Source organism: Sphaerodactylus townsendi, linkage group LG06 (genome assembly GCF_021028975.2).
Source record: "Sphaerodactylus townsendi isolate TG3544 linkage group LG06, MPM_Stown_v2.3, whole genome shotgun sequence".
Lineage (NCBI taxonomy): Eukaryota > Metazoa > Chordata > Lepidosauria > Squamata > Sphaerodactylidae > Sphaerodactylus > Sphaerodactylus townsendi.
Window position 1 is genome coordinate 118024666 of NC_059430.1, and position 15224 is coordinate 118039889.

A 15224-nucleotide genomic window follows, 5' to 3' on the forward strand; every position below is an offset into this window, starting at 1 on the left:
ATAGTTTTATTTACTGGATTAGCGAATAATGGACAATTGGTCTCCTGTGGCATTGCATCTTTATGACCTTTTTCATCAGTCTGCTTTATGGTAGAACAGTTCTTGTCAGAATGGTGGATTTCTAGAAGCTTTGCAGTGCTGTTTTGGCTACATTAAAACTGCTTTCAGGTGTGGGCCAGGCTACTTGTATCTAAAGGACTCAGAAAGAACTAGACCTCAACAACAAGAACCAAGAAACACAAGCTAGAGTGGGGTCATTGTGTTATATTTGGTTGTGTCAATCTCAGCTTTGCCCTGGAACTTTCTTGCAGTACTTGAAAAATAAATAGTTCATAGTTAAGTTCCGAGGTGTCTTGGGCTGTGTCTGCTGTTCTTAAATGGCAAGCTGCGACGTGCTGCCCATTCGCTTCTCCTGTAATGTGTCAGGTATGCAAAAGGAGAACAAGGTAAGCAACTTTCCTGCTCTTCCTGCATGAAAGATCCGAGAGACCTCACCAAAGTGTTTGATAGGTTATTAGCAGGGCAGCAGCCCAGCAAATCAGCAAACATTGCAAATTGGCAGGGGGAAAGGCTCATTTGGTACTTGAAAGGAACACAAACAACATCTGTAGGCAAGTCACCCTATCAATATTCCTGATTTATGGACTGTATTTGTGTCAGAAGCTGAGTAAGGGACACCCACCTCTCCTGTTGACCTTCAGACACTTTATTGTATGGCTATAAACACTAAGGCCTTTGCACACAAGCTGGGCACTTATGTCATAAAGCGTGCGTAATATGCTGCAAATGTTTTGGTGACAGGAAACCAGATGCATGCTGCTGTTAGGTGACAAAAGGCAAGGGTTTATGGGAAACATGGTCAGTGGAACCGAGCCTGGAAGCTTCCAGATGTTTGAAGGCTTGTTCCTTCTCTGAGGGTTACTATTTCTTATACTCACTGGCATACCTTCCTAGGGACAAAGGGTACCCTTTGTCCCCGGGCGCACCAATTTTTGTCACGCGTTTGGTCACGTGGGGGCACCAGCAAACCTTTGCAGAGAAAGCAGTGGACCAGATTGTGTTCCTGTTTCCTGCCTTAGCCCCGCCCACTCTGGACGGTGACCCACTGGGCCAGTTCCACCTCTCAGCCCAAGCAAGCCAGCCACCAGAGCAGGATGGGGAGCTCCGCCTCCCTTTGCCCCAGCGTGCTTGCCTCCTCTTCTGCTGACTGCCCAGGCAGTAGCACAGAAGGGAAGGGAAGAGCAGGCCTGGGAGGAAGCAGCAGTAGGCAGGCAGCACAGGCACATGGGGAAAGAAGCGGGCTCCGGCTTTTGCCTCCAAATCCTGCTGCCAGCAGCCCATGTCCCTCGCAGCCGCCTCGTCACAGAAGGAGAGAGAGAGAGGTTTGTTTTCGCCAGCCCTGCCCATCGCCCCCCTTCCCTCCTTGCCCCAAGAGCCAGCGCTGCTCAGTGGCTTGAAAAAGTAAAAAACAAAACCTCCTGAGACGAGACTCCCGAGTCCCAGTCTCCCTCCATGGCTGGCACACTGCAGTTTGAAAAAGAAAAAAGTTAAAAGGAGGGGGTTTTTTTTGCAAGATTTCCTCTCCTTAAGCGGCTTGAAAAAGTAAAAAAACCTCCAAACTGGAGATGTCAGGATACTCTCTGCTGCAGCATGCGGCCTGAAAAGGTTTTTTTTTAAAAAAAGGAAGGGGGAAACCCAAGATCTCCGCTCTCTGCCAGATGCAGAGCAGCTTGAAAAAGTTTTTAAAAGGAGGAACAAAATGAGATCCCAATTCCCAAACACCCCCAACCAAAGGAAAATAGAAAAAAACCCGCCCCCAGGGTTTTTCTTCCCTTGCCCCCTGGGGTTGTCCCCCCCCCCCCTGCATTTCTGTCTCTGTTGTATTGTCAAAGGCTTCCTGGCTGGATTCAACTGGTTGTTGTGGGTTTTCCGGACTGTGTGGCCGTGGTCTGGTAGATCTTGTTCCTAACGTTTTACCTACATCTGTGGCTGGCATCTTCAGAGAGAGAAGTGTGTTACACACTGCGCCCAGTATTGTGGTTTCATAATTTTACCTTCTTCTGTTAGTTTGGGTTTGAAATTTCTATATAGGCGTCTCCCAGTTTGTCCCCCCACCACTGCTTTGTGGCTAGGCTGTTACTTGCTAACTTGCTCTGGTTCTACTTTTAAGTTTGTTGTCTTAGATTTTTTAAAAACAACCTTTTCTTTAGAAGTGGTTTGTTTTCCTGTAGTTCTTGCTGTGCCCTGGGCAGATCTGTGGGTCTCTCCACTTCAGGGTTTTTTTTTTTGGGGGGGGGGGGGTTGTGTTTCTGCAGCTGTGGTGTAGTGCTGTGTGGATTTGGTAGGAGATTCAGGGCTTGCAAATGTGCCCCCCCCCCTTGATGTGCGTAGTTTATTAGGTGTTGTTGTAGACTGGCTTCATTTTGGAAACCCTAGCTCTTGAGGGTTGTTGGTGAGCAAGGAGACACTGAGCTATACCCCGATGAAATGTTGCAGTGCTGTAGGGGTGGCTTAGCTCGGACCAGGCTAAACAGCAGTGGTGCTTGCTTGCAATCTGTCTCACCTCTTCTTTTGCTTCCCGCCCTGTAGGGGTCACTCAGCTCAATTTGTCGTGGCTTTAATTTATTTAATATTTATTTGTCTCCCAAAGGACTCAAGGCAGGTAAGCTACTAGCGTTTTAACACAGATTTGTCATGGAGCCTGAGCGAAAAAGGGGATGGATATGGGTAAGATGTTGTTTATTCATGCACCTTGATCTCTGCTTTGGGCACCCAGGCCACGAATCAGAAATTTTGGGCATTCTTGTGTGCAAGCAAGAAAGAGGTTGGTTGTTCAGGCCAGCTCTAGAAAATACTTTTTTTCTTTCAGCCTTCACACCTTTAGCAGAATTATGAGGCATGGGCTGTTTCCATACAAGTCATCTAAAACATTTAAAAAACAGTTTAGATTCCCCCCCCCAACTCCTTGAAACAATTCCTTGCCACCATTTTCTGTTTTCCCTTGTTTTTCCCCATTGTGTGAACAAATGCTTCTATGCTTCATAGCCTCATTCTGCAGTTCCCTGAGTCTTTTGTAGTCAGTGCTGTGAAGATTAAGCCTCTCTAAAATCTCAAAAATGCTCTGAAATGCTACAAAAACAGGGCAAGGGGTTTCTGCAGGCAAGGAGTGAACTTATAAAATGGTGTCTTTAAAGAGACAGCACACAAATGAAGCCTATTTAAAAAACCTGTCAGCCAAAAGAACTGTTAGAAAAGAGGATGCATTTGAAACGTTTTGAGGCTGGAAATAAAACATTTTTTGGGGAAAAACAATGATCCGTTCCGCACAGCACAATAAAAGACATCTGTGGGACGTCTTCAAAAGAGACAACTGCTTCTTTTCACTCTACGCACCCAAAAGAAGATGTCCAGGGGACATCTTAAAAAGAGGCAGCTTCTGGGGTGCTTTCCAGATGGCAAATGCGTCAGAGGGGAAAACCGGCTATTTCCCACCTGACTGTTTTGCTCTCTGGTCAGTTTCACCCTCTGCTTGTGCCCGACATTTTGTGGGCTGCTGAGGGGATTCTCCCTGCCGCCATTTGCTGAAGGTTGCCCCACGATGTTTGCTTTGTAGGCCTGGGCACCTTTTCAGCCCGAAGAGTGCCCAGTTGTACTCAGCCCATCTTTTGATTCCAGCAATATATTGTTTTCCTATTTTTTAAAAATTGCGAAGAGCTGCCTGCGAAGATACACAGATATGAATTTGAGAATCTTCGCCACTTGGAAGACTGTTATGCCTTCCATTGGGAAGCACTGGGTAGACCTGCCCTCTGTGAACTGGCTAGTTTTTTCCTCACTGTAAAACCAATTGGTGGGAAAGGAAATAGCAAATAGTGGGATTTGCCTTCCTAACCTGCTTTGGGCTTCCCTGAGGCATCTGAGACAATGAAGAAAACAAGATACTACACTAATGGACATTTGGTCTACTACAGAAGGACTGTTGTTATATCTGTGGTGTTATATCTGTGGTTACTGATACTTTTGGTGTTTTAACCAGGGCCTTGCTGAACACCCCCAAATTTTTTTCTTTCAGTGTTTGAGGAGAGTGTACTGAAAAAAAGATTAAAATTAATAAGGAGTTGCTTATACTCTTCATAAGTTTGGAACTTTATCAAGCCTCTTCATACATATTTTCCCCTTTTTTGCCCCTCATAGAAAGTTGGCACTTACTTTAAGCCAATTGGTAGCTGTTAGATTATTTGGTTTCTGAATTTTGCAGAAGACAGCAAAAGCCTAACAGAGGGATGTCCCCCCAAATGGAATCAAGTCCAGACCTTCCACTCCTGTTTCCTAGTCACTGACGTTGTTCCTCATTACTGCTCCCAGGTTAATTCGAGCGCGTTCAGAAACCTGCAGGACCATTAACAACTTCTGCTTTTGCGCAGCTTACCTGGGGTTTATGGTTTTATTGCTGTGGCTCATGTTTTCCCCCACTGAATAATCTCTCATGGTCCATTTCACGCTCAGTACTGCTCACTCTCCACACCCGTTGTGCTTGCTGCTCTGGCAATTATCATTCGTCCTGAGAAGTTCCCAGCATCAGTTGGAAGATGGAGGGGGAGAAAAGGTAGATATCTGATCCTGTTGCGATGAAACCCTTGGATATCATCTCTTTGGTTGTCTATGGGACTACTATAGTGCTGGGGTTGCCTTCTAATGTCCTGGCCCTCTATGTCTTCTACTGCCGAGCCAAGGCGCGTCTGACACCCAATCTCATCTACATGATGAACCTCTGTCTGTCCGACTTGGTCTTCATTCTCTTCTTGCCGCTGAAGATGCTGGAGATGGTGAAAATGGAGCAGCCAATGCCGAGTTTCCTTTGCCCTCTTTACAATCTCATGCACTTTGGCACAATCTACACCAGTGCCTGCTTTCTGACAGTGGTCTCCGTGGGGCGTTACCTGGGAGCTGTTTATCCCATACACTATCAGGTTCACAAGAAGGCTTGTTACTCTTGCCTGGTCTCATTGGGCATTTGGTGCTTGGTTGGATCTCACGGGCTTCTCATCTTTGCCCTCGAGACTACCAGAGACATCAACTCCACCCTGTTTGCTGGTGAGGACACCTCTTGCTACAGCAATTTCAGCCAAGCCCAAATTGACTTGTTGGCTCCGGTGCGGCTGGAGCTGTCCGTGGTACTTTTCTTCCTGCCCTTGGCCATCACCTCTTTCTGCTATGTCGGCTGCATCCGTGTCCTGGTTGGGTCTCATCTTCACCAACAGAAGAAGCGGCGTGCAGTGAAGGTAGCAGTGGCCACTCTTGTGGTCTTTGTCCTCTGTTTTGGTCCTTACAACGTGTCCCATGTCGTGGGCTTCATCCAATGGAGAGACATTGAATGGCGCAATATCGCTTTACTCCCCAGTGCATGCAATGCTTTTCTGGACCCCCTCATCTTCTATTTCCTCTCCTCTGACATGGATGATAGCATTGCTCAAGTGTGGCTTTCCTTGAGAAAGAAATATAGCTCCATCTGGCTGAAGATCGCCTTAGCCCATGGCAAGGCAAGGAGTCAACAGCCAGTCTCCAGCGTGGCCTGAATGCCGGGGAGTTCTTTTCCACTGTGCCTCCAAAACCCCTGGAGATAGTAGTCTCACGAAGATAATATTGTCACCATTTTGAAAGGCTTCCCAACATTGGTAATGAAAATGAGATGTGCTGTATGGGGAGACAACATATCTGAGGGTCATCTCAAGTGCTAATTGGGTGGAGAGGGTCTGAGCCAAAGAAATTGGACGTCTGACTTTGCTTGATAATGGTGAACTTTCCAAGGATCTGAGAATGATAGGTGGGACTGGCACAGTTTGAGATGTTTCACGAAAAGGGAGGTGCCAGTTATGGATGCTTGGGGATGTAACGGGGTGGGGGATAGTAATCTTGGGTTGCAAAATGAATTGACCAGTCAGAGATAAACGACATGCCACATGGGAGAGCCATGATTGATCTTCCAGTGTCTTTACATTTGCTTTAATGCTGTGGCAAGAGCCCTCCAAATCTGACTGGAGCAGTGTGGGGGGAATTTGATCCTCCCCCTGCACCCATTCTCTAATCTAAGACCTTTTTTTGGCCCTGGTGGTTTACATCGTTTTATGCTGTGAAATGCCTGATGGAATTTTTTTAATTTCTGCACGTTTCCCTGTATTTAGTTTTTAAAATGTTTTCTCTTCATTTTTTCCTCTGATTTTTTCCTGAGAGTTTTAACTGCAATGTCTTTCAATGCACAAGCCAAATCCCCCCCCCAAAAAAATTTCCCCACCCCACCAAATGGCCAACCTTTGTCCACATTTCTGTTTTTTGGTTGTGCTCTGTGAAAGAGTAACACTCAACTGTCACTCAGGCTCCCATCTTTCCTCTCCACTCTCTTCCTTCCTTCCTTCCTTCCTTCCTTCCTTCCTTCCTTCCTTCCTTCCTTCCTTCCTTCCTTCCTTCCTTCCTTCCTTCCTTCCTTCCTTCCTTCCTTCCTTCCTTCCTTCCTTCCTTCCTTCCTTCCTTCCTTCCTTCCTTCCTTCCTTCCTTCCTTCCTTCCTTCCTTCCTTCCTTCCTTCCTTTACCCCTCCTCCCTCCCAGGATTGTCTCACCTAGCTCAAGCAGAGACAATGCCAACAGAGGAGGAACAAGCTGCCGTAAATGATATTTCTCTTCCCTCCAGGGCTCAAATGTTGTCCTTTTCCTTCTCCATTCCCTTCACTGGCTCCCTTTCCTCCCTCATTGGTCTGTCAGTGGGATGTTGGTGTAAATTAAGACTTCCAACAATGGCAAGGCAGGAAGAACATGAAGCAGACTTGAGGAATTTTCTTCAGCATCTCTCTCTCTCTCTCCCCCCCCCCTATATGTTTGTTGCACTGAGGAGGAGATGGAAGAGAAGTCAGCCTCCTTCCAGTCCAGATTACTGTAGCTGCTGTTGTTGCCTTCCTACCCTTCCATCCTTTCCCCATGCCCTTTTTAATGTTTTAATGATACAATCAGCAATAAAACAATGAAATAAGTTAAAGCTAGAATGCATATGTCATCCAGAATGTATTGCCTGAGCTAGCGCTGCCGAGTTCTAGGAAGTGGGAGAAGTTCTTGGTGTTTTCCTGTGTGCAAAGAAGGAGACATCTACTTAAACTTCCAAGAGTCAGCAGAGACATAAAGAAAAAAGCTAACTGCTACATGTTCCATCAACATACATAAATACATCATGGTTTATTACGGGAGAACAATCTGGCTGGTCTGAATACAGGATGCTCAACTACACAATGTTGCCACCCCCTAACCAATGCAACCACTTGGCTAAGAACAAGGAACAGACAGAGACAAGGAACAGAGAGCTATCAATAAAAACCTGCTGACTGAAACAAGACTACAGTGGTGGATTGTGCATGAATCCTGATCTGAGCAACAAACATGCAATCTATCTATCTATATATATAAATCTAAATGTGTGTTTGTCCCTGATGGTCTCCCTCAGAAGCTGCTGGACGGATTGCCCCCAAATTTTCACAGGACGTTCCTCCCTGTTGCGGGCAGGTAATCGGACCTTCAAATCAAATCATCTGGAGGGCCATAGTTTGAAGACCCCTGCCTTATACTAAAAAAACAAGACACCACTATATAACGATGTGAATTGAAAAGGGAAAGAGGGATTCCATTTGACCACCCTAAAAAGCTATGCTGGGGATCATTGGACCTGCATGGACATCTGTGTGGGTTGCGGACTGTGATGAGAAGGACAATTGCCACAGCAACGCGTGGCCGGGCCCGCTAGTGCTGACATAAACATCAGCATCTCAGCACTGGACAGTAGACCATCCCATGAGATTTCTTCACTCCAGAAAATAAGCTGCAGAGAATGATTTTGCCCCAGGATGTAGATGGTGGGCGGCTAAGATGATTTCATCCTCAACATTACCCTTACCACTTAAATAGGGCATTGTGTAGCTGTTGAGCTATGAAGGAGAGACTCCTTGGTGTTACCCAGGGGCCATAACATTGGGTTGCATCTAGGGGGCATTGGACAAAGCTGGTTCTCTCACTCTCTCATCTGCAGTTATGGGCACAATGACAATGGTCTACCCTATAGGGTTGTTGTAAGGATTATAATGAAGTATGTGAAATGCTTTACACACAAGGGCTGTACAACTGCTGATTATTTTATGATAAAAAGCCTCTGGGGATAGACAGTGCTGATTCATCAGTGTTGAAATAGACTAGAGAAGATTGTGACTTGGGGTGATGTAGTTATTGGGGCAGACTCCTGAGTTTTCTGACACCACCACAGTGAAAACAGGCTCCAAAAGATGTTTTCAAAGGCTGTATAATCGACCTCTTCTGTCTCTGCCTTTGCTAATCCTAAAGTCAGGGAGCCATATATCATAGGTGGACATTCAGCTGAAAAGGCAACCCTTTGGGGGTTACTTCTTTGTGTGTGAGTAAAGTGTCATCAGGTTGCAACTTGCAACTGACTTATGGTGACGCCATAGATTTTTCAAGGCAAGAGACTCGCAAAGGTGGTTTGCCATTGCCTGCCTGCGCATTGCTACCCTTCATTTCCTTGGTGGTCTCCCATCTAAGGACAAATCAGGGTGGTTAGCTTTTCAGATCTGAGAGAGATCAGGCTAGCCTGGGCCATTCTGGCCATCATGTTACTTCTTTTGCTGATGATAATTCCAGAGGGGACGCTGGGTTTGCCGGTTGCTGTGGTATCAAACTGGAGTCCGCTGACATTTTAAAGACCTACAAAACTTATTCCCACTTGAGCTTTCATGAATCAGTGCCTACTTCAACAGCTGTGAAAAATGCTCATTCAGAGCAGCAACATTAAATCTATACTATTAAAGAATAAATGTAACTGTCAATGATGTATTTCATTTACTTTTGCAGTTCTGTTTGCTGTATAGCTGGGCTGGGGTTGTAATTTTGTGTTAATGTAAAGAATGTGTATGGTGAAGGTATATTATTTTACTGGCCTGTGTGGAGCTTCTAGTGTGAAAGCAGGGCAATAACACTAACTACACAACATTAAAATTACTAATACTCGTTCTAATAATTTTGGTATCTGGGCAAGAAGACCAATTCACATGACATACACAAGTAGCTCTGTTTGGTGTCCTTGAATGGTACCACAAATGGGCACTCTAAACACTGGGCTTGTAGCTTATTGTAAGGGCCTCCCCTGCTCTAGCCTACAATCCCAAGTACACTTAGTAGGGAGTAACAACAACAACAACAACACATTTATTGATAGTCATAGGCCTTAATGTGTGTACATGAAACATACAATCCAAGAATCCAAAGACACACTAAAACCATACATAACCGAAATCAGCAGTGTAAGACATCCAATTCCAAAATATAAATATTAAAATCACTTATTCCATATAACAGGCACATCTACAATTCAGGTCTTATAGCTAGTGCATCAATTAACTTTTCCCTAATCCTAGCAGCTAAGAACATAAAGGTTGAAACATTATATGAGACATCCTCAAAGACGTCGGCCATGAGAAATAAGACTTTGTCTTCTTCGTTACATGTCATATTTCTTATGATGTCGTGTAGATATTTGTGGCGTATATGAGCATAGAAAGGGCAATGTAGAATACAATGTATGTTATCTTCTATCTGCTTTGAGCCACATTTGCATAACCTAGAATCCTGTGGGTGTTTTTCAAATCTCTAGTAGGGAGTAAGTCCCATAGGCTACCATCGGACCCTCATAAGCAAGGTCTTTTAAGTTGCAAAGACACCAAAGGAACATTCCCCTGATGGTTCAACCTTGTTGGTCAGGTGAGAGGGCAAAGAGGATTTGTCGGGCAGAAGAATAATATCTGTTTACGCTCATGAGAATGCAGGGGAATATCACTGGAAAGTCAAGGTTGGAAGTCAGGTCTAAAGATTTACTACCCCACCCCCCCCCTTCGCTTTTTGTATCCTACCTCTTAGACTTATAGCTTCGGATGAGGCTAACAAGCCAGAATCCATCTTGGAAAAGATGTAAAAAAATTGAAAATCAAATCAATTAAGAGGGATCAAAACACACACTGCAGAACACTCTTCAGAATCTTACACACCAGACAAATCTGAATGCCAGTTGCTGAGGGAGGCAAGAACTGTTTTTCCCCACTGTGAGTTTTCCAAGATAATTAATTGGTCACTGTGAAAAACAGTGTGCAGATTTAGATGGAGCATTAGTCTGATCCAGCAGAGCTGTTTCAATGTTTTTAAGGTTCATGGTGTCCAAATAGGCATAGCCTTTAGGGGAGCAGTCAGAAAGAGATGTGGAAAGAAGGAGATGAGATAATTACAACAACTAATAGGATCTAATCTTCTGCGTGCAAACAGAATGCAGGAAGGTGATATTACGTATCTGGTCCAATACAGACTATGCAAGATGGCTGTATTCTGCAACTGTGTTCCAGTTAATAATGTGAATGTCTGGTGACACTTCCATCTAGCAATGCACAATTTATTTTATTTTTGTACCTTTGACATGCATTTATTTACTTTATTTCTCTGAAACGGGCCCCCCAAACATCTTACATCATTCTCCTCTCCATTTTATTGAAAAATATGTCTGAAATGACATCATCATCTTCAGAGTTCCCCCTGCAAGAATCAGCCAACGAGATGGAGAGGCAGGATGGGGGAAAACCTCAACGAGATGATGTCACACTTGAGTAGTTATGGGGAGAATAATTTCTTTTGCCACAATTAATTTTTTTAGACACAGCCTTTGTTTCTTCATATTCTGTTTCTCTTTCAGAAGAAGAATTTCTCTTGGTGGTTTTCTGCTCACCCCTAAACATACTGTTGTGACTTTAAACCTTGCTGCATTTTTTGATATTAATATGCTCTACAGGGTGCACTAGCAGAGAGACAGGAAGGTTTGGGAAAGTGTTGCTGCCTCTGAGAACGTGCAGAGTGAAATTCTGTGAAGACTCCCTTCCTGCCCCTCCTCAATTTAAATTTCTCTTTTGATCAAAATGGAATTGAGTAGAAACAAACTCCAAATTCCTAAAAAAAAGAGGACAAGAAACAGATTGTTGGATCTGAGAGAGAAACTGGTAAGAGGAATTAAGAGGATTCCTCTTACAGCCCAATCTGAAAGTGGGAGTGGGGGGGGGACCGAGAAGAGAGTTTTGGATTTATATCCCCCCTTTCTCTCCTGCAGGAGACTCAAAGGGGCTTACAATTTCCTTGCCCTTCCCCCCTCACAGCAAACACCCTGTGAGGTAGGTGGGGCTGAGATCTCTGAGAAGCTGTGACTAGCCCAAGGTCACCCAGCTGGCATGTGTGGGAGTGCACGGGCTAATCTGAATTCCCCAGATAAGCCTCCACAGCTCAGGCGGCAGAATCAAACCCGGTTCCTCCAGATTAGATATACGAGCTCTTAACCTCCTACGCCACTGCTGCTCCTTGCAGCTGGTGCAAGGCCCTGTTGGTGCATTTGGCTTCCCCACTGGCATGAGTGGCATTTATGCTGGCAGGGAGAGCAAACTGTGAGATGGGCTGGCTCTGTGGCGCTCCACGGTACCTGACCTAGAAGTAGGCTCTGGTGCCAGAGCTGGCTGACCAAAATGTGGCTGCATTTACAGCTTGGGGCAGGCTGGGGGTGTTCCCAGGGGTGGAGTCAACTTTAGTTGGCTTCCAGCAGGCTTTTGAGCTGGGAACGCCCCTGGCACAGGAGCCCTCTGAATTAACATGCTACTCTGCAGATCATCTGTGGGATCTGCTAGAAGATGTAAGGCAGTGACTGTGATCATGTCCTATTATATGTTTTTTTACATTGCCAAGCTGCAGTCGAGTTTTAACAGCCTTGGAGAATGGCAAGAAACATTCAGAGGTGGTTTGCCATTGCCTGTCTCTGTGTTTCTTGGTGATCTCCTATCCAAATTCTCACCAGGGCCAACCTTGCTTAGCTTCTGCGATCTAATGAGATCAGGCTAGTTTGGGGCATGCTTAGCTTGATTCAAATAACAACTAAGGCATTTAAAAAGCACTTTATGAAAACCTGAGTGCGACTTAAATTGTAATATGCTTCAACAAACTTGTGCTCAGCACATGCATATGGTTTTTCCGAGCCACAAAACCATAGATGGAGTTACACGGGGTGGGGGGACTAGGGTTGGTAAATGGAAAAAAAATTGGCCCTGGTTCAGATTCGGGTCCAGTTCGGTTGTATGGGGTCAGATCCCCCCATATCCGAGCCTGCCAGGCTCGGATACACCCGAATTTGCAGTGACATCCGAGATTTTCGGATGCGGTTTTATTTTTTTGCTATTTTTTACGTTTTGGCCTGCAGGGGGCGCATTATTAAAGGTATCGGCATGAAAATGTCATGGTATCTTCATAATCCTGTCCTGATTATGTCCCCCAAGTTTGGTGCAGTTTGGTTCAGGGGGGGCAACCTATGGACCAAACAGGTGGCCCATATCACCCATTGTTTCCAATGGAGCCAATGGAAGATAGGGGCTATCTTTGAGGGTCCATAACTTGGGCTCCCCTGAACCACATTGCACCAAACTTGGGGTGCATGATCAGGACAGTATTCTGAAGTTACCCTGAAATTCTCATGCCAATACCTTTAAAAATGCGCCCCCTGCAGGCACCCCAGGATTCTGTGGTTGCATTGAATTTTTTCAATTGCTTTCAATTGGGGAATTCTTGGGGTACCTGCAGGGGGCGCATTTGTAAACGTATTGGCACCAAACTTTCAGGGTGTCTTTAAGACACTGTTCTGATCATGCACCCCAGGTTTGGTTCAGTTTGGTTCAGGGGGCCCCAAGTTATTGACCCCCAAACAGGTGGCCCATTATCACCCATTGTTTCCAATGGGAGCCAAAAGAGGCTATCTTTGAGGGTCCATAACTTGGGACCCCCTGAACCAAACTGCACCAAACCTGGGGTGCATTGGCCTTTGGGCGAGACTGGGAGGTTGGGTGGGATGCATGGGCCTCTGGGCGAGACTCCTGGGAGGTTGGGCAGGACGGCTGGGAGGTTGGGCAGGACGGCTGGGAATTTTGGCTGGCTGCCCTTGTTTTTGGGCAGGATGCCTGGGAGTTTGACTGGGACACCTGGTCCTTTGGGAGGTTAGGGGGACGAATGGGAGGTTGGGCGTGCCCCCTGGGAGGTTGGGCGGGACGCCTGGGCCTTAGGGCGGGATGTTTGTCCGGACACCTGGGAGGTTTGTCCGGACACCTGGGAGTTTGGGCAAGATGCCTGGAAGGTTGGGCGGGATGCCTGAAAGTTTGGGCGGGACTCCTGGGAGGTTGGGTGGGCCGCCTGAGTCTTTCGGCGGGATGTCTGGGAGGTTGGGCAGGACGATGGGGCGTTTAGACTGGACGCCTGGGAGGTTAGGCGAGACGCCTGGGAGGTTGGCGGGACCCCTGGCAGGTTTTTTATGACACCTGGGAGTTTGGGCAAGATGCCTGGAAGGTTGGGCGGGATGCCTGAAAGTTGGGGCGGGTCTCCTGGGAGGTTGGGCAGGATGCCTGGGCCTTTGGACATGATGCCTGGGAGGTTGGGTGGGCTGCCTACGCCTTTGGGCAGGATGACTGGGAATTTGAGCGGGACACCTGGGCCTTTGGGCGGGACCCCTGGGAGGTTGGGCGGGACGGCCCGGAGGTTGGGTGGGCCGCCTGGGCATTTAGGTGGGACTCCTGGGAGGTTGGGCAGGACGCCTGGGCCTTTGGACGTGATGCCTGGGAGGTTGGGCGGGATCCCTGGGAGGTTGGGTAGCACCCTTGCACTTTGGGCGGGGGTTTGTCTGGACACCTGGAAGGTTTGTCCGGACACCTGGGAGGTTTGTCCGGACACCTGGGTGGTTTGTCCGGACACCTGGGTGGTTTGTCCGGACACCTGGGAGGTTTGTCCGGACACCTGGGTGGTTTGTCCGGACACCTGGGAGGTTTGAACGGACACCTGGGAGGTTTGCCCGGCCACCTGGGAGTTTTGTCCGGCCACCTGGGAGGTTTGTCCGGCCACCTGGGTGGTTTGTACGGACACCTGTGAGGTTTGTGTGGACACCTGGGAGTTTGGGCAAGATGCCTGGAAGGTTGGGCGGGATGTCCGAAAGTTTGGGCGGGACTCCTGGGAGGGTGGGCCTGGGAGGTTTGTCCGGACGCGTGGAAGGTTTGTCCGGCCACCTGGGAGATTTGTCCGGCCGCCTGGGAGGCTTATCCGGCTGCCTGAGAGGTTTGTCAGGACACCTGGGATGTTTGTCCGGAAACCTGGGAGGTTTGTCCAGACAACTGGGAGGTTTGTCCTGATGCCTGAGATGTTTGTCCGGCCGCCTGGGAGGTTTGTCCGGCCGCCTGGGAGGTTTGTCCGGACACCTTGGAGGTTTGTCCGGAAACTTTGGAGGTTTGCCGGACACCTGGGAGGTTTGTCCGGACACCTGGCAGGTTTGTCCCGGCACCTGGAAGGTTTGTCCGGACACCTGGCAGGTTTGTCCGGAAACCTGGGAGGTGTGTCCGGACAACTGGGAGGTTTGTCCTGACTCCTGGGAGGTTTGTCCGGCCGCCTGGGAGGTTTGTCCGGCTGCCTGGGATGTTTATCCGGCCGCCTGGGAGGTCTGTCCGGCCGCCTGGGTGGTTTGTCCGGCCACCTGGGAGGTGTGTCCGGCCACCTGGGAGGTGTGTCCGGACACCTGGCTGGTGTGTCCGGCCACCTTAGAGGTTTGTCCAGCCACCTGGGAGGTGTGTCCGGCCACCTGGGAGGTGTGTCCGGCCACCTGAGAGGTGTGTCTGGCAACCTGGGTGGTTTGTCCGGACGCCTGGAAGGTTTGTCCGGCCGCCTGGGAGATTTGTCCGGAAACCTGGGAGGTTTGTCCAGACAACTGGGAGGTTTGTCCGGCCACCTGGAATGTTTGTCCGGTCGCCTGGGAGGTTTGTCCGGCCGCCTGGGAGGTTTGTCTGGCCACCTGGGAGGATTGTCCGGAAACCTTGGAGGTTTGTCCGGACACCTGGGAGGTTTGTCCGGACACCTGGCAGGTTTGTCCCGGCACCTGGGAGGTTTGTCCGGACACCTGGCAGGTTTGTCCGGAAACCTGGGAGGTTTGTCCTGACTCCTGGGAGGTTTGTCCCCGTCTCCTGGGAGGTTAGTCCTGACTCCTGGGAGGTTTGTCCCCGTCCACCTGGGAGGTGTGTCCGTCCACCTGGGAGGTGTGTCCGTCCACCTGGGAGGTGTGTCCGGCCACCTGGGAGGTG

At 48.0% G+C, this 15224-nt stretch overlaps 1 protein-coding gene across 1 annotated transcript; it reads left to right on the plus strand.

Annotated features, from left to right (window-relative positions):
• The first annotated feature begins 4628 nt into the window (after positions 1–4628).
• On the plus strand, positions 4629–5576 carry LOC125435460 (free fatty acid receptor 3-like). The gene has a single exon (XM_048501660.1). The coding sequence runs from the start codon at positions 4629–4631 to the stop codon at positions 5574–5576; it is 948 nt and encodes a 315-aa protein (XP_048357617.1).
• The last annotated feature ends 9648 nt before the right edge of the window (positions 5577–15224 follow it).

What these genes read in the sequence shown, in the direction of transcription:
- LOC125435460 (XM_048501660.1), top strand. Translation starts at nt 4,629, where the DNA reads ATGAAACCCTTGGATATCATCTCTTTGGTTGTCTATGGGACTACTATA.